This window comes from Talpa occidentalis, unplaced genomic scaffold, assembly GCF_014898055.3.
Source record: "Talpa occidentalis isolate TD23 unplaced genomic scaffold, MPIMG_talOcc4v2.1 talOcc4.17, whole genome shotgun sequence".
Lineage (NCBI taxonomy): Eukaryota > Metazoa > Chordata > Mammalia > Eulipotyphla > Talpidae > Talpa > Talpa occidentalis.
In genome coordinates, this window is record NW_023601754.1 from 6,315,138 (window position 1) to 6,332,385 (window position 17,248).

General features: G+C 60.4%; 4 protein-coding genes across 7 annotated transcripts in view; 2 read left to right on the forward strand and 2 right to left on the reverse strand.

The window, feature by feature from the left end:
* Positions 1–1,795, forward strand: part of PHAF1 (phagosome assembly factor 1) — a 26,117-nt gene extending 24,322 nt beyond the window's left edge. Inside the window, exon 17 of the mRNA XM_037515844.2 lies at positions 310–1,795. Coding sequence (XP_037371741.1) covers positions 310–396 — 87 coding nt within the window. The 3' untranslated portion in view covers positions 397–1,795. The remainder of the gene's footprint in view (positions 1–309) is intronic.
* B3GNT9 (UDP-GlcNAc:betaGal beta-1,3-N-acetylglucosaminyltransferase 9) lies at positions 1,356–3,757 on the reverse strand. Its single transcript, XM_037515846.2, has one exon. It carries the CDS (start codon positions 3,755–3,757, stop codon positions 2,558–2,560), a length of 1,200 nt encoding a protein of 399 aa, XP_037371743.1. The 3' UTR covers positions 1,356–2,557.
* A 2,342-nt stretch (positions 3,758–6,099) lies between these two features.
* Positions 6,100–12,552, reverse strand: TRADD (TNFRSF1A associated via death domain). Of its 2 annotated transcripts, XM_037515854.2 has the most exons (6): positions 12,336–12,552; positions 12,111–12,247; positions 8,561–8,719; positions 7,417–7,694; positions 7,125–7,305; positions 6,100–6,990 (listed from the first exon to the last, which is right to left on the reverse strand). In XM_037515854.2, exons 2-6 carry the CDS (start codon positions 12,136–12,138, stop codon positions 6,680–6,682), a joined length of 957 nt encoding a protein of 318 aa, XP_037371751.1. In that variant the 5' UTR covers positions 12,139–12,247; positions 12,336–12,552; the 3' UTR covers positions 6,100–6,679. The 2 variants fall into 2 exon arrangements, with proteins under 2 accessions (XP_037371751.1, XP_037371752.1); XM_037515855.2 differs by lacking the exons at positions 12,111–12,247; positions 12,336–12,552 and adding an exon at positions 11,758–11,807.
* FBXL8 (F-box and leucine rich repeat protein 8) lies at positions 11,946–17,132 on the forward strand. 3 transcript variants are annotated; one of them, XM_037515851.1, is made up of 4 exons: positions 11,946–11,983; positions 12,679–12,764; positions 13,503–13,700; positions 15,590–17,132. In XM_037515851.1, exons 3-4 carry the CDS (start codon positions 13,549–13,551, stop codon positions 16,560–16,562), a joined length of 1,125 nt encoding a protein of 374 aa, XP_037371748.1. In that variant the 5' UTR covers positions 11,946–11,983; positions 12,679–12,764; positions 13,503–13,548; the 3' UTR covers positions 16,563–17,132. The 3 variants fall into 3 exon arrangements, with proteins under 3 accessions (XP_037371748.1, XP_037371747.1, XP_037371749.1); XM_037515850.1 differs by lacking the exon at positions 11,946–11,983 and adding an exon at positions 11,990–12,184; XM_037515852.1 differs by lacking the exons at positions 11,946–11,983; positions 12,679–12,764 and adding an exon at positions 11,990–12,184.
* The last annotated feature ends 116 nt before the right edge of the window (positions 17,133–17,248 follow it).

Genomic DNA, 17,248 nt, shown 5'->3' on the forward strand with positions numbered 1-17,248 from the left:
AGGTCCCTTGCAGTTCCAGAAGAACTGGACAAATGGGTATGGGGAAGTTTTACATAACCCGAGAAGAACAGGAAGACTGTCCCTGGGGCAGAAGTGACCTCTAGCAGGGGTGGGGGAATGTTGAGGCATCACCCAGACCCATGTGCTAGTGTGTTGCACACGCAACCTCCAGCTCCCATGCACAGAACCCACCTCAGGCCCCTTCAGAGCCCAGTATTGACCCCAGAGGTGGTTTTAATGGGTCTGGCTGCCTGCTCTGCCTGTGTCACTTCTGCTCCTCCATGACTCACTGTCCTCTTCTCCCACCAGGTCATGCAGAATAACCACATTGCCTCGGTAACCCTGTATGGCCCCCCCAGGCCCGGTGCCCATCTGAGAACAGCGGAGCTTCCCTAGGGACATCACCACCCATGCCCCTTGTCCCCTGGAACTGTGTTGCGTTCTGCTCAGTGGGCCTCCAAGTGCCACCCTGTGGGTTTTCTTGGACACCTTGCCAGTGTTGAAGGGCTGCTGTGATGTTCTGAGGCGGGGCTCAGGCTGGGTGCTCTGCCTGTGAGGTGAGAGACCCAGATATTCCTCTGTCCATCCTCAGCCTGCTGGTGCCAACAGAGAATACAGACGCGAAGAGAAGCACAAACTCTGAGCCTTGATACCCGGACCCAAGAGCTTCCAAGTAACGTGTAAGGAGGCAGGGTTCTGTCTCCTTGGTCCCACACACATTGGGAAAATGTGGGGCTCTTTTCTGGCTGAGGACACAGGCACCCAGGAAGAGGACAAGGGCCTGCCTTTGGCGCAGCATTGCCACATGACCCTTAAGGCAAGCAGGTCGCATGTCCATGGTCCTCGGTTGCAACTTTGCACTACATCCACTTTAGTTACTTGATGAGCTGGCTGTGGCCACAGTGGCCCACCTGCCTTCCCTGTTTCTTGCACGCGCTCCCTGCCAGGCCCAGTAGGTACACCCAGATGGTTGAAACACGGCTTTCCACCATCCAGGTTCGTGCCCAGACCTGGTCTTTCCACCCCCCACCCCCATCCACCTTGGAGCCAGCCTTCAAGGTGGTCTCTGCCCCCACTCTGCCCGGCAGGGCTGCATGTTTCCATCCTGTTTGCCTCTTTTATTTAATGCCAAAGTTTTAGCCAAAGACATCTTCCTCCTTCTGTTGTGTCTCCATTGTGTTCTGCACTGTGGGCTGGCTCCCCTGCCCCCCCCCCCCGGCAGTGTCCCCTGGGCAGGCCCGTTCATGGCTCAAGGCCTTGGGGATCAAGGAGAGCTGGCTGCTCAGTCTCTTCATGGGTCTTACTAAGGAGAGTAGCATATGTGCTTTAAAAATATTAATCCTTTTGAAAAGAATTGAGAAGAGAAATGTATAATTTTATCCCATTTTTAATATTTTGGTCTAGCAACTTGTGATACATAGATGAAAATTTTGTGAGTTTTTCAAATGTGTGTACAGATTTTTGTAAATATGACTTTTGTAATTAACTCATGTACAGCCTCATCCTGTATAGTTTAACAATGAATGTGCAGGGGACCTGCCCTGGGCTCCGCGTGGTGACTGGGCCTACCGCTAGGCTTGTGTGGCGCCCCCGTGACTTTGTGACTAACTGGTGTCTTCCCATTCAGACTGTGGCCTGGCCAGAGACCCCCGCACAGCCCACTGTCAGGGACAGCCAGGACTGTTCCCATCCTCCTGGAATGGGGGAACCTTCCTCATCCCCTGCCCACGCCCCTCCAATAAAGACCTTTGCCCTCAGCAGCGGCTCACCATGTTCCGTTGCTGATATGTTTGTACTAAAGTGTCAGGTGTTGTTTTTTTTTGAGGAAGGGTGGTTGAAAAATATGGGAGATTTTACAACTGGAGTTACGTTAGGGGAAGAGATTCCGTGGTTCTTCTGAAGGGGGATTCTCACGGCCTCCCAGCAGGGGATTGGCATCCTTGTGTTTGGTGTAGGTGTGTGTGTGGTGGGGGGAGTTGGAGGTGGAAAGACTTTGGGAAGGACCATGCACTCATTTGCCCCTTTGCACCTCCAGCCCTGGTGTTCCTGCTAGGCCAGAGCCCAGGAGGGCCTGGCTCCTAGAAAGCAGATTTCAGGCCTAAAAATGTGGACAGGGCTGAAGATCCGATTTGGAGGGGCAGCTGGGAAGCAAAATGCTGCTTCAGATTGAGTTCTGGCGCAATGCCTGCCTGACCCCCTCCCTCACTCCCCTCTCCCACGGGGTTCAGCCTTGAGAACGACCTTCATAGTGCCCCCATCCTAGGGTTCCAGGAGTATGGCCAGATTCCATCAGCCCCTGCGCGAACAACCCCCGGACCCCTCAGGCCTGCTTGGTGGAGCCTGTCACGGCACCACCTATCTCAAAGGATTGCCGTTAGCGTAGTTCCAGACCTGCTCCCAGGTGTGTGCCAGCTCAGTCTCATTCCCTGGGATTCTGTGGGCAAATTGACTGGATCCTGAACTTGCCCCTTTCCGGGGTAGAAACAGTGAAATAAATCTGCCTGGGAAATCTGCCCCTTCGAACAGCAGCCACATCCTGGATGTGAATGAGCAGTGATCAGGGCCCCCACTGGAAGGGCCCAGCTGCCACGGGCCTCGGGTGTGCACAGGTGGGCCTGCGCTTCCCGTTCAGCAGGTGCCACATGAGCCAGATGTCGGCGGCGGAGAGCCCGTGCACCACAACCAGCTCACGGTAAAAGCAGGGGTCAAAGGTGCGGAGGTGCGGGGCGGCGGAAGGCTGGGGGATGCCAAAGGTCCGGAAAGCGGGGTGAGGCTCAGGCGCGAGCCGCAGGCGCTGCAGGCACATGCCCAAAAAGACGTCGTCTATGGGGAAGAGCTCCACCTGAGCGCAGGCGTCCGCCAGCCGGCGCAACGTGGTGCCCGAGAGCACGAAGCCGCCCCCGCCCGCGTAGGCCGGGTAGGCGGGCAGGCCGTACACGGCCTCGGGGATGTAGTACTTGCTGGCCCGCGCGCGGATCGGCCGCGCCTGCAGGATCACGTCGCCTGCGAGCAGGTCTTGCGCGGGGTCCCTCGGCGCCAGGAACTCCAGGAGGTTTCCCACGTGCACAAACACATCGGCGTCCCCCTTGAACACGAAGCTCACGTTGGGGCAATGCGCCGAGGCCCAGGCCAGAAAGTGGATCTCCTTGAGCGTCAGGTTGAAGAAAGTGTCGTCGAAGGCCCAGAGCAGGATGTCGGCGTAGACCCTGCTCTCGGCGCGCAGCAGGGACAGCCAGTGCGCCCGCGGGGCCCCTTCTCCCGCGCCCCCCGCGTCCGCGCCCGCCGCCCGGGGCAAGCCCAGCAGGAACACGCGGCGCACGAGCGCCGTCTGCACGCGCCCCTCGGCGCCCCACGTCTGGCGCACGGCCTGGCGCCGCTCGAAGTCGGCCGCCACCGACTTGACGGCGATGAGCAGCTCGGGGCGGCCCCCGCGCGCGCCGCGGCCGCGGCACTTGGCCGGCTGGTCGATGAGGAGCGGGAAGCGCCGCTGGTCCTTGGCGCGCAGGTAGCGGCCGAAGTCGAAGGGCCCCGCGGGCGTGGGCGGCTCCGGCGTGTCCCCTTCGTAGACGGGCGGGGCTGCGCCCGCGTCCGCGGCCTGGAACTCGCGGAGCCCGGCGCTGGGGCCCGGAGCCGGCCCCCGGGGCGCGCCCGTCGGGCGGACCGAGCCCTCGCGCTGCGCGTAGAGCAGGAGCCCCAGGGCGCCGCTGAGGAGCAGCGTGAGCAGCGCGTCCCCGCGGAGGCGCAGCCGCCGCCTCATGGCCCCGCGCGGGCGCCCGGCACCCCGGAGAGACTCGGCCAGGGGCTCGCGACGTGGAGGCAGCAGCCGTAGGGCCTCCCGCCCCGCCCTCCTCGAGAGGAAGGGGCCGGAGGCCGCAGCCGGTGCCAGCAGCTACCGGCCGGCGGTCCCCATCCGTGGCCTCCGACGCTGGTGCCTGCACCCCCCCGCCGGGGTGGGCGCCCTGCAAGGACAGTAAATGCCTCCTCGCGGCCAGCTCCCACCCCCTCGGCTCCGGCGCCGCTCCGTGCCCCAGGCGCCCTCCTCCGAGCCTTGGCGCATCCCCTGCCCGCCTTCCCCGCAGGCAGACCGAACCCCGGCTGGGCCACCCCACCCACCCCCTCGGCCCGCGGGTCCCGCCACTCACGCTCGGCCCTCGGGACGGCGCCGCCGCGGGCGTCACGGCCTCCGAGGCTCCGTGCAAGGTCCCAGCGACGGCCGCGGACCCGGCCAGGGCCAAATGCAGCGTTGGCAGGAAAGGGGAACGGGCTGCTGCCACGTGACCCTCCAGCTGTGCGTGCCCGGACATCTGGAGCCCAGCTCCGCCCAGGCCGCCGCGGCCATGTCTCCGGCGGAGATGAGTCTCAGCTGCATCCCCACAGGCAGCTCTGCTGCAGCCCGAGCAAGAGGTGGGTTCTAGGCTTAAGTGCAGTTTCGACTCCCCCAGTCGCACTTTTTTTGGGGGGGAGGGGACACAGCCGGAGCATTCCCCTCTCTGGTTAGTCTCCCCATTTTGGCTCCCTGGTGTGGAACAGCGTCTAAGCTTGCAGGGGGCCTGGGGTCTGCGGGTCCCAACCCCTGAGGCCCAGCAACCTCAGCGTGGGCCTGGCTGCTGTCCCAGCGCATGCAAGCAGCGCCTGTCCTAGCTCACTAGCTGCCTTGGCGCCAGCAGGCAGGGCCAGACCACCCCTGGACACATGGCTGCCTCTGCTCCTGGTGCTGCCAGCCCGCCCACCTCCCCCTGCAGCGCCTGCGCACACACGGACCACCAAGTCAGCCAGTTCTCACAACCCTAGCAGCAGTCCCTGGCCAGATGGGGACACTGCCCCTGGTCGTCTGGCTTACTCCAGGGCTCTTTCTTCTCTGCCTTCCGCCCATCCACCCACTGGGATACGCGCAGAGGTAACCCGGTCTGAGGTAACCCCGTCTGCTTTAAGTCACACACTTCAGTTGTCTCCCCAGAGGCAGTCCTGAGTCTCCCAGCCCCTGGAGCCTCCTGCAGGTGGAAATCACCGTGCTGGGTGACTGCGGGTTGGACTGTGCTGGCAGGGATTGGCTCACTTTGGGGAGACTCTGGAAGTAGACCCGCGAGGAAAGGGTTTGATCTGAGACTCAGGCAGGTAGAGGGGTGCTGTGGAGATTGAGGGCTCAACCTCCAGCCTAGCCAAAGTGAGCTCTCTTCCTGGAACTCCAACCTCCCAGGCAATGAGGCCTGGGGTAGACAGCCCTCCTGCTCACCCCCACCCCCGGGCGTCCAAGAACAGGCTCTAAGAACCAGCACTGTTACCCAGGACATGCTCTCTGCAGGCTAGAAGGCCTGCTCCTGACAACTTCTCACCAATGCTCTTAAAAAGCAAACTCTACCCTGAGCCTCACCCTCTCCTGTTCAGACTTCTCAGGAGGCCCCTGCTCTAGCTTTGCCCACTGCCTCCCACTCTTTTCTGCGTTGTGGCTTCAGGCTACAATCCCCCGCCATGTCCCATAGACAGCCCCACCTAGTAACCTGTTCCCTGATTCCAGCGGGCACGCTCAGTCTTGACCCAGCTGCGGTGGGATTCCCTGGCTTCCACACTGCCAGGTTGCCCTGCTCCTTCTCCAGTTGGTGGCCTTCAGGAAACCACCACCCACTCCCATGTGTTTGTTGGTGGATCTTTAGGCTTGAGCTCCTCCTGGTCTCAGAACTACAGGTCCGGCTGGCCTCCACTTTCCCCCTGGAAATCCTCCAGGAACATCTGGAGGATGCTCCCTCCTGTACCAGATGAGAACTTCACCTCCCCAGGACCCAATTCGGCAGCCAGCCCCATTCCCACCTAAATGGCAAAGGCTGAAACTCTGGGGGTTCTTCACCCCACTCCTCATCCAGTGTCACCAGGCCCATTGGCCTCCATCCTAGAGAGCTGTGTTCAGCCCTCTCACCACCTCTGATGCCACTGCCCCAGCCTGCCGAGCCCCTGGTCTCCATTCTTCCCAGACTCCCTGCATGAATTCCAGTGTCTGACAAATGCCTTACCAGACCCTGTGCTATCTGCCTCTCCCGCTCACCAACCAAACCCTGCAAATCCACCCACCTCTTTCTCTTCTAACACCTCTCCCTCCTACTTTCTGCCAGACCTCACCTGAGGCTTGCCGTGCAAAGAAAATTCACCCACTCCCCAGTCACACTTCCACCTTGCCCAGGAAGCCTGACCCCGAGCCTGAGGGAGGCCCCTACTCATTGCTTCCGACTTCTTATATTTTTCACATCAAAAACCATAATATTTTATTACTGTTGTTTAATGTCTGAGGTCCCACACCATCTGAACTGGGGGCAAATGCTTACGCCCAGCAGGTGCTTAATGAGAAATCTTCAATTATGCGAGGTAAGGGCTGGCAGGAGCCCCTCCCCTCAGGTGAGAGGGTGAGGCCAATATGCCACACGTCCCCTGGGTTCTCCGTCTCTATTAAAGTATCCGGGGCTGGCCCAGTGGAGCCCCCAGCAGATCCGGTGGGTGTCTGTCCGACTCCTGGGGAACATGAGCAACTGCCCAGGAGCTCCAGCAGATCAGGTAAGTGGGGGGTCAGTGTGGGCCCAGAGACTGGTGGATGGACAGGTCAGCAGTAGCAGCAGAAGGGACCCATGTTCCACCATCATACAGATGCTCCAAACGCCGGGCAACTGGCTGGCCACCCCGTCCTTTATACAGCCTAGGCCGGGCTGCCGTCCGGATCTGCCAGACCCAACAAGTCCTCCGCCAGGCTGGTGAGCTCGTTCTCCTCAAGCGCCTCCACCAGGCGCTGCAGCGTCGCTCGGCGGCCCTCGGCCTGGACGAAGCGCCGCAGCAGCTGGAAGGCCTGCTCGTACAGCCCGTCGCGCTCGTACTCGTAGGCCAGGGAGTCCAGCGCCGGGTCCCGCAGCGCGCGACAGCTGCGCTGCAGGGAGCGCCCCACCTTGCGCCATTTGAGGCCCACTGAGCTTGCGAACTTCTGCTGGTCCTGCAGGCTCAGCGGCCGGTTCACTGCGGGGGAGGGGGGGTGTGGGGGTGGAAGGCGGGGTGAGCTGAGGGGCCCAGAGCGCCGTTCCAGCCCCGCGACTCCCTAGACCCAGCTCCTCCCCAAGCCCCAGCCAAAGGGGACCTCGCGTCTGCCTCACCTATGGGCTGACCCTGGAACAGAAAAGTCTGGTCAGCGGGCGGTGGCAGCCGCTTCTCCTCCGACGGGGAGGGGGTCAGGGGCTTCGAGGGGGCGGGAGCGACCTGACCCCCCGAGACGCACGACAGCTTGCGAAGGGCATCTTCCAGCTCAAGGAGTTCCTCGTCCCGGAGCCGATCCGGCTAGGAAGGGGAGCGCGGTGTCGGTGCGGGGGGGTTCTGAGCTGCGGCTCCCCACCCCAGCCCACCCCAGCCCACCCCACCCTACCTCGCCCGGCCCCAGCCCCGCCGCACCTTCTGGCCAAAGATGCAATTCAGGCAGCGCTCCTCCTCGAGCAGCAAGGCGTCCAGCGTCTCGGCGCCCGCGCGCAGCTCCAGCCGCAGGGGCAGCGAGGGCAGCGCCAGCGCCTCCGCCAGGCACCGCTGCAGCGCGGCGCGCAGCGCCCCCTCGCGGTAGGCGCGGAGGAAGCGGCCGCAGGGCTGGCGCCCGCACAGCCGCACCTGCACGATCAGCTGCGCGTCGCTGCGGTGGATCTTGAGCATCTGCAGCACCTCCGGGCTCCCGCCGCTCTCTGCGGAGGCGAGCAGTCAGGCCCCGGCAGGGCCCGCATGGGGCCCTTCTCCAAGTGGTTGGAGGAACAGTGAAGCCCGTGGTTAGAAGCACCCCCATCCCCAGACCTGGGGCGCGGTGTTACCCCAGAACACCCAGTTGGGAAAGAAAGAAAACTGCCATGCAAAGAGCAACCATGAGGGCCTGGACCTATCACAAGAGGCCCCCCCATCCAAGACGGAGTGGGTGCCACTCTAGGCTCATTTCTGCAGCCCCAAGTGAGGGTGAGCTAAAGGGATGGGAAGAGACTGCGACAGAGGGGCCTGCACTGGGCGCCCCGCTAGGTAGGGGGCCAGCGGCGTAGGGGCGGGCCAGGAGGTATCAAATCTTTGGCCTCCACCAAGTGTGGCTCCTGCAGCCCCGGGAAGGAGAGGGGTTCTTGCTCTCTGGGACTGAGGCCGGATCCCCGATGGGCTTCAGCCTTCTGTGGTCTCTGCCCTGAGATGGGAAGGGAGACCGGAAAGGTAGGTACGGGGCGGGGTCTTGGGCAAGAGGTGCTGCAGTGAGAGGAATACAGGACACACGCTATTACTAGAAAGCAGCGGGTGGGCTGGTGAGGGGAACAGGAGACTCCAAGCAGGGGACGTTAGTGCATGCAGGTCTGGCAGGGCGCACGGCACAGACGCGGGAACATAGGTCTACCCCCAAGGCACGCATGCATGAGCAGAAGAGGCAAATGTCTCCCTCTCCCCTCCCCTTCAAAACTTCCCAAAATGGGTGGTTAAGCACAGCCCCGCAGAGTTGAAGAAGTGGGGCCTCAACCCCTGCGCCTGCTCACAGAAGGTCCCAGACCACCCTTCCTCTCCAAGTGCCTGCCCGCCCACGCACCTGCCAGTGCAGCCCGCAGAGCCCTGTACACAGCCACCTTCTGCTGGGGGTGAGCGTAGGCATCCGACAGGACCACCTTGTCCAGCGAGGACTCCACAAACAGGTATGCGCTGCCCACCAACTCCTCGTGCCCATTTGGCCCAGCTGCCATCTTGCCTCCTGGAGACGCAGACAGGTGTCCAGATCACCTCCAACCCAGTCCTGGAGACAACTGTCCAGCCCCAAGTGGCCCAGATGTCCCCTCCACAGCCAGTGCCCAGCTGGCCCTCCCCAACTAACTGGCACACGTGTGTGTGTAGTGGGGGGGTGAGTGTTCATCATCTCACAGGAAGCCCCTGGTGCTTCTGGCTCTGCACAGCCCCCTCAGCCCAGCCCAGCCCAGCCCAGCTCAGCATAGACTTGCAGTGAGGGTTGTACCCTCCACTGTCTTCTGGGAGAAAGAGTCCAGGGTCACCATGGCCAGAGTAGACAGGTAAGGTCCTGCAGTGGAGTCAGGGGAGTTCTGTCCTCTTCTCAGACCAGGGTGTCCCTCTTACTAAAGCTGAAAGGAAACATCTTCATCCTAGATGGCGCTCACGCCCCATAGCCAACAACACCCACGTCCTGCTGTGCTCTCAGCTTGAACTTGAGCCTGCAGGATCTGTGTGGGACCACAGCGCACCCCCCTTAGGTTTTCTCACCTTCATTCCTACTCTACCTCCTGCTTCACTTCACAGGGCACCTCTGGTTGCTGCCCCTAGATCCCCCCACAATCCTGACAGACCTGTGGGGCCTTCCCTCTGCTCCATCCATGTGCCTTTTGGGAGCGCTAACCTCACTTCTAGCTCCAGGCCGGCCAATGGAACAGCCTGGGTAATGTGCATATTCCATGCTCCTTCTGATCTGATTAGTTCAGAACTGGGAGGAGGACTCAGGCTGAGCCAATCAGCTTGGCTGGATCCATGTGAAAGAGGCATTAGTTTCCCTTTCCTTCGGCTGGGCTAGAAGGGAGATCTCCACAGCCACCACCAGGAAGGAGCCTGACGGAGAATGAAACCGACACAGAAAGCCTGGGGGTGGGGGCAAAATTCTGAACTTCTAAACCAGGGAACCACGGCACTGACCCCCACCCCCCCAGCTCAGTACTGGGACTGAGGCCGGATCCCCCAATCGGCTTCAGCCTTCTGTGGTCTCTGCCCTGAGATGGGAAGGGAGACCTGAAAGGTAGGTACGGGGTACTTAACTGTGTCATGAGGCAGCAGATGGGGAACTGACTGCCCTGCTTCTTCCTTCCACCACACGTGAGGCAGCACCCCACCCTTTTCCTAGAAACATGGGCTCAAGACCCCACCAGTCAAATTTCCTTACAGTCTAGCCTTTGTTATTAATATCTGGTGGTCTAGTAGGGGTGCTGAGCCCCCACTTGTGAGCACCCTGAATGTCATTGCTCTGGGCAGGACAGATGAGGTGGCCCCAACTGGCATCTACTTACATGAGGGACAGGGAACCCCAAGGGAGGGGGTGTCAGGAGCAGCCAAGATGGTGGCTGTGGGTATTGCTCGAAAGATCTCAAAGTAGAGGCTGCACTTCAGATCTGCCCCCAGGCCCTAACAGGAGTGCCAACGCCAAGACAAACCGCGCAAGGGCCTTCCCACATTTGGCAAGAGAAATGACACCTGGCGAAGGCCCTACTCTGGATCTGAGCACAGGGGACATGCCCGTTGAGCCCCCTCCCAGCACCTTCTCCTAGGAAAGACAGTACTTGTGCATACTTCACCTGCAACACTAGCATATCCTGTGAGGAAGAGGGGGGGATTTTAAAATTTTCATTGTTTCTACTTATGTAAAATAGTATTATTATGTAAAATAGTATTATGTAACGTAGTATTAAAAAGTCAAAATTAATTTGTTTTTCTTTCTTAAAAAGCAAGAGAAAACAGGGTGAGACTCTAGGTGGAGCAGGACCAAAGTGTTGGGGACACTACTAGGTGAATGTGGGAACCTCCACTTTGATCATATCTTCTTAGCCACCTCAGGGTGCTGACCCACGGATATGATTCTCTGCCTCTCCAAGGGGAAGAAGTGGGGGTGGCGGGAGACCTTCCAGGAGGCACTGATCTTGAGGACGGGTATGCTCCATCTCATTCACTAGGACTGGACAAAGCAAGAGGTCAGGGTCTCCCTGGTGGCGCGAGGGCTTAAGATGCAGCCTGTGAGGCTGTCTGCGGTGGCTGCAGCCTGAGTTGGATCCCCAGCCAGGGAGCTACCCACATGGCGCAGCAGACCTCTCCAGGCTCACCTGCTGTTCCCCTCAGCAGTGTATTTCAGCCAATCGACCTGTTCTGTTCCCCACTCTGTCTCTGGTGAATCCTCTCACCCCCCCACCCCACCTCTGGCGGGTACCGTGGTCTTGCATGCATAACTAAATAAATCTTTAAAAAAATAATAAAGGAAGAGGTCAAACATCTCGGCACAGCTGGAGGCCTAGAGGGTCCCATAGGAGGCGCGGGGTGGGGTGGGGGGATATGAGCTCGGCCCCCACATTCTGCACATTCCCTCTGGAAACTGCTTCCTTTGTGTCCTTCCGCCGAAGCCCCTCCTCGGGAAGCCCCGCGCCCCACCCACCCCGAGTCCGCCTATCCGGGCGCCCCGCCGTGTCCAGGGAATCCTTAGCTGGGTTGAGACTGGCAGGGACAAAGGGCACCGACTCAGGAAAGCACAACCCCCACCTAGGGCTAGCCTGGCGCAGCGCCCCATTAGCACAGGCTCCCCGCTCCCGGGCAGCCCCACCTCCCGCCGGGTGGGCGGGGACGGCTGGCAGGCGTGGCCCCTCCAGGGCCGAGGGCCAGCCAGCCCGGCGTCCAATTCTACGCGCCCCCTGGGCGCTTCCAAACTTTCGAGGGGCGCTGCCCAGCCTCCCACTATCCCACCCCGATGCTGGGGTTTCGCACGTGCGACTACTTGGGACGGACAAGGGGTCTCTGCTCACGGAGCGGCGCCCCGCCGTCTAACCCTGCAGGGCCCCGCCACCCTCAAAGCCCTTCGGGGGGCAAGGCATCCGCAGGGGGGGAGGGGTCCTCCCTCCTACCCCCCTTGGAAACAGCCCCAAGGCCTCCGCCGCCCGGCCCGACAGCCGGTGACAGCCGCCCCGCGCCCCGCGCCCCGCCCCCGCCCCCGCCGCCCGCCCGGCGCCCGAAGCCCGCCCGCTCCGCACTGACCTGGCCGCCCGGCCCGGCCGGATCCCCACGCGCGCCCGGCTCCGGGGGCCGCTCGGCTTCCGGGTGTGCGCGGGGCTCGGGGGCGGCGCCCCAGCCCGGGCCGCCCCGTCCTCGGGAGCCCCGCCCCGGCCCGCCCCGCCCCGCGCGCTCCGAGGCTCCCGCCGCCCCAAGGTCCCGCGCCCGGGTCACCCGCCGCTGGGCGACGCCCACCCGGGCCGCTGGGCAGGTAAGACGCCCGCGCCGGAGCCCCCGCGGGGGACGCCAGTTCTTAGGGGGCCCGAGAACACCCGGCGAGAGCGCCCCGCTTCTTCCGGGGGACGCGGACGCACAAGGAGGCCAGGATTTTCTGGTACCTTTTGGAGGAAGGTCCAGCTCGACCATCTGCTACTCGCGCACACTCGGTGCTGGTGGGACCCAGAGTTTGGCCGTGAGTAGCCGAACCCCAAGATACCCGAGGGGCACATGGCTGCAGGAGTCGTTGGCCTGGGACCTGGGGAAATGGAAAGCGGGCGATGGCTGCGTCCTCCAGTCTTCCAGGGCCTTAAAATAAAACTGGCAACTTGGAAAAGGAGGCACACTTTCCAAGGACGCCCCCGCGCTCCGGGGAGAGCTGCGTTCCGGGGGGTCTGCGCATTCCAGCTGCGCCTAGACCACCCCACGGGAGGCTTGGGCTGCTGGGGGTCAGGATCAGAAGGAGGTCCCAGGGCTCCTCAAACCCCAGAACCCCAAGCTTTTCTCCACCCGGCTGGCCGTTCGTTAGAACCACCCACGACGTCGCCCCTGCAAGTTGGAGGAAGGAGCCTCCCTCTCTGGGCGGGTTCGGCCGGGCGCCGCCCGCAGCCGCGCCTCCTGGTTGGCTGTGACGGTCCTGCCAATTCTGTCTTCTGTCTCGCGCCCCATTAACCCTACCCTCGCTTCTAGTGACTAGAAGAGTTTTTGTCAGCGCGGGACACCGGCGCTTCTTGCAATCAGATTCCTGGGCGCTGTCTTTCCAGAAGCCTGATTGGGTAGGTGGGGCCATGAAATCTGTACTGCGAACACCTGTCGGGCGGATTCCGCTGCTCTGCGTCATCTGAGAAGCTCCCATTTTAAAAGCTCCAGATGCGGGACTAAGCTCCAGATCAGGGTCTAAATCGGAAAGGAACAATTTCAGGGACTCCTGGGAATCTAGTCTGGGCTGCCCGGGAAGCTCTGCTGGGGGTGATGACAGGGAGCTGGAGGTTGCCTCCAGCCAGGGCCTGCGCAGGAGCCCTTCAGCTTTCCCCAGGAAGAGTTTACCAACCAGGAGGGGGAATCATAACATCCTCCAAAATTCGGGCGAGTGGTGTGAAACGCTGTGTCCTCCAGTCTTCAAGGGCCTTAAAATGAAACTGGCAACTTTTCTTTATCAACTTCGCCCATAGGTGGTGGTTGTGTTCCTTCTAGTATAGCGCAAGATGGATTTGCTTGACAAGTGAGAAAGCAACTTAAAGAGAATCAGAAACCCTCAGCATCCAGGGTCAACTTCATGGGTCTGAACAGGGCATCATCCATGGTTTACTAATTTGATGAATGAGTTTATTCATGTTCTGCTGTCATCGCCTTGACCTTAATCTTGTTTTGAACAGAGGCCTGTATTTCCATTTTGCACTGGGTTCTGCAAATTATGTAGCAGCTCCTGGGCCACAGGCATTTCTATTCACAGCCTCTGGTGTTTCCCCTCAACACCCTGGTCTTTCTGAGCCTAAGGACATATATCTCTCCAGGCATAGAGTTGCCACCTGGAGCAGTGGAGCCACCAGGTGCCGGGCCATGGCCGAGCCTGGAGAGCAGCTGCCAGAAGAGGTGCTAGCGGTCATCTTCAGCTACCTGTCCTTGCGGGACCGTGCTGCCGTGGCCAGAGTCTGCAGAGCCTGGGCTGCCGCTGCCACCTGCAGTACTGTGTGGCACCACACTAACATCAGGTGACTGGACCCTGACTGCCCCCCACCCTGCCCCAGTCTTGCAGCTCTCTCTCCTTCTCCTGCTCTGTGGAGTCAGGGGCTAGAGGGATGTGGTGACTCTCCCCATGTCAAAAAGCATACACCTTAGGGGCCTCCCTGGTGGCACAGGGGTTAAAGATGGCACTATCTGCCGCGGGCCAGCACAGCAGTAGACGATGAGGCCGTCTCAGGGTTGAGAGACTGCGCAGGGTGGTCAGGGATTCGGTTAAAGAAATGACAAACAGACACACTTCAAGAGAGAGTGTAAATCTGAGTGCGCCTTTATTAAGCTAGTGGTCAGTATATATATATGTTTTTTCTAAAGGCATAGGAACAGTGAACATCAAAGAGATCAGTTTGCTCATAGGCTTAGCTTAATTGACAGGGCAGTGATTTATGTCCGAAGTTACACCTGGACCTAGCTGCATTCCTAATTGGACAGGCTATAAATTCTTTCTACTGTTCTATATAATTATTTTCTAGTTGCACTAACTATCACTATTACCTACTCATTTTTACTCATAATTAATTGTCATGGGTGAATTTATTTTATAATGCAGTTAATATCATAGGTACTAAAGTCAAGCACATAATAGAAAGATTATTAAACTAACAATTCTATTATTACACAGTGTTTAGTAATGTTTCATTTGGATTAGCCTGTTTATTAAATTATGTATGTTTTTTAATTAGCAATCAATGACCAGAAAAAGGAAAGATTTTAGAGAGACAGTTGTAGCAGAATAAAGTTTGTGGGCCTTGAGAAAGCAAGATAAGGTTCCAGGTGGTCAGCATTTCTTTTAATCATCTTTGTGGCAGCTTCTGGTGGTCATTATCTCTTGGCAGGCATTCAGCTTCTCTGCATCTTAGGGAGTTTGCTGTTCTCCCCCTGCACGCATGGTTCCTTGCCCACGCCGGACCTCAGGGACCATGGCAACAGCCATTAGCCCTGAAGGTCACTGCAGGGGGAGGTGCAGCAACTATCAAGCTATTGCCAGCCACTGCAGCACTGATTCCAGGGAGCTGACCCCCATGGCGCAACAGACCTCTCCTGTCTTGTCCGCTGCTCCCCTCAGCAGTGTATTTCAGTCAATCTGCCTGTTCTGCTCCCCACTCTGTCTCTGGTGAATCCTCTCACCCCCCACACACCTCTGGCCTGTACCCCAGTTCTTATATACATAAATAAATAAATCTTTTTTTAAAAAAATACACACGGGCCTCCCCTGGTGGGGCAGTGGTTGAGTGCTGGGCTGCGAGGCTGCCCGCAGCCTCTGCGGCGCCGGTTCATTCCCCACCTGCCGGCTAGGATCCCACAAAAAAAATAAATAAATAAAGCATACACACTATAACATTTACTGACTGTCTATACATACCAACCATTTTTCTAAGTGCCTCACATGTATTAACTTATTTAACCCTCAAGAAAACCTTATGTTAGAGATAGGCAGTCGTACTATCTCCATTGCACAGATAGAAAATTTGGCAGAGAGAGTCCATCAGCTTCTGCAAGTCACTCAGCTAAGAAGTGGCCAAGGTGGAATGTGAACCTGGCGGTCCAGAAGCCCCACCCTGTCTCCTTGGACACTGCTAGAAAAGGCCCATTCCTGCAACACCATTAGCTCTCCCTGCCAGGGTTTCAGCTTGTGGCTGATGGACTTGTGGTCTCTGAACTCTTCTACAGGGAGAGGTTGGGGTCCCCTTCCTAGCACCAGTGGCTACTGTGGAGCAATTAGGCATGAGAGGCACAGAGAGATGTGTGGGGGCCAGGAAATGGGCCTGGTAGCTGGAACCTAGGCTGAAGGAGGGCAGAGGTTACTTTCCTGGTGGCAAGAAGGAGACTGATGGCTTTTCTTTGTTGCTCTAACCCCCAGCTGCAACAGTGAGGGAGAAAGCATGCTGCCACCGTCTCTGCTCCCCGGCTTGGCCCACATCCACAACCTACGACTGGAATTTGACTCTTCGAGGGAACCCAGCCGCAGGGCAGCCACGGAGTTGCTGATCACACTGGCGGCTCGTACCCGGGGGCTGCAAGGCCTGCATCTGCAGTGCCGAGGAGAGAAGCCACTCTTCGACGCCGGCCGCGACGTACTGGACGCCGTGCACGCCATCTGCCGGACTGCCCGTACTCTGCGCCACCTCAACCTGCGGTGCTTGCCTTTCACCCTGGACGATGCACTGGTGCTGCAGGTGGCACGCGGCTGCCCTGAGCTCCGCAGCCTTTTCCTGGACAACAATACTCTGGTGGGCAGCGTGGGGCCCAGCTCTGTGCTGAGGCTATTAGAGGCCTGCCCGCACCTGCGCGCCCTCGGCCTGCCCCTGGCCAGCCTGTCTCCGACCGCCCTCGAGGCACTGGCAGCGCCGGATCGCGCGCCTTTGGAGCGCTTGGCCCTGCGGTGCGCGTGCCCCGAGGACGCGCGCGCGCCCCCGCTGCCCGACGCCGCCTGGGCCGCCCTGCGCCGCCGCCACCCTGGACTGGCCGTGGAGCTGGAGCTGGAGCCGGCCCTGTCTGCCGAGAGTGTGGCGCGCGTCCTGCAGCCCGCCGTGCCGGTGGCCGAGCTGCGCCTCTGCCTCTCTGGGGACACTGTAGGCCCCTTGCGCTTCGCGGCGCAACACTATGCCGCCACCTTGCGCGTGCTCGAGGTGCGCGCCGCCGCCTCGGCCCCGCTGGACTCCGCCCTGGAGGCGCTGGCGGCGCGCTGCGCGGGCCTGCGCGAGGTGCACTGCTTCTGCGTGGTGCGCCCCTCGGTGCCGCGGGCTTTCCACGCGCACTGCCCGCGCCTGCGCAGCTACACGCTCAAGCTCACGCGGGAGCCTCATCCCTGGCGGCCCACTTTTGTGAAGTGATGGGGAAAACACGCCCCCATCACCGCAGACGTGTGGCCTCTGAGATCCTGAGTGGGGCGGCCAACTGCTGGCTCCTTCTTCACCGTGCAGTTGCTCCGTGTCCCTAAGGGAGTGAGGCGCTGGGGAGGCCTCGGGAACATCCCGGGGTCCTGAGTCCACTTGGTGCTCTGGGCATCTCGACCCCCCCCCCCCCGCTACTGGGGTCACCCTTCTCCAAACCCCACTCCGCCGCGCACTCTGCGATCTCCTCAGCCCCTGCGTGGGGGCAGGGGGTGTTGAAGGCAGGACACAGGCACAAGCCCGGTCTCAGGGGTTACGTGTGAAACAAATAAATCCTGCAGTATTTCTGCGTCCTGTGAAAGGCCTGGCTGGCTCCGAAAGCAAAGGGCGCGAAACGCACAAGGGCCGGAGCAGCGGTCTGGGCAGGAACCGGAGAGGTTGGAACCTCGAGGCCCCTGGTACTGAGTGTGGGTGCCGGTGCGGGTGGTCAAGGACAAGGCACTCTGCAACCTCGGGGTGACAACTCCCGGGGTGCTCGGTGGAAGGGCGCGGGCGTGTCCCCTCCCGCCTCCTGTCCGAGCGCCCTGGCGCGTCACTGCGCCCACAACCGTGCAGACCTCCCCCGACCACACCAGGTCGCGCATGCGTGCGCCCTCCCGAAGAGCAAGGAAGGAAACCCGGGGCCT

Bases quoted from the DNA above. Each gene is read 5' to 3' on its own strand.
- B3GNT9 (XM_037515846.2), bottom strand. From the start codon at position 3,757: ATGAGGCGGCGGCTGCGCCTCCGCGGGGACGCGCTGCTCACGCTGCTC.
- TRADD (XM_037515854.2), bottom strand. From the start codon at position 12,138: ATGGTCGAGCTGGACCTTCCTCCAAAAG. The intron at 8,720-12,110 runs GTACCAGAAAAT...CTGCGTCTCCAG, and splicing joins GCTGGACCTTCCTCCAAAAG to GAGGCAAGATGGCAGCTGGG. The intron at 7,306-7,416 runs GTGCGGCGGGGC...TCCCCTTCCTAG, and splicing joins ATTGCATCTTTGGCCAGAAG to CCGGATCGGCTCCGGGACGA.
- FBXL8 (XM_037515851.1), top strand. From the start codon at position 13,549: ATGGCCGAGCCTGGAGAGCAGCTGCCAGAAGAGGTGCTAGCGGTCATC. The intron at 13,701-15,589 runs GTGACTGGACCC...TCTAACCCCCAG, and splicing joins TGGCACCACACTAACATCAG to CTGCAACAGTGAGGGAGAAA.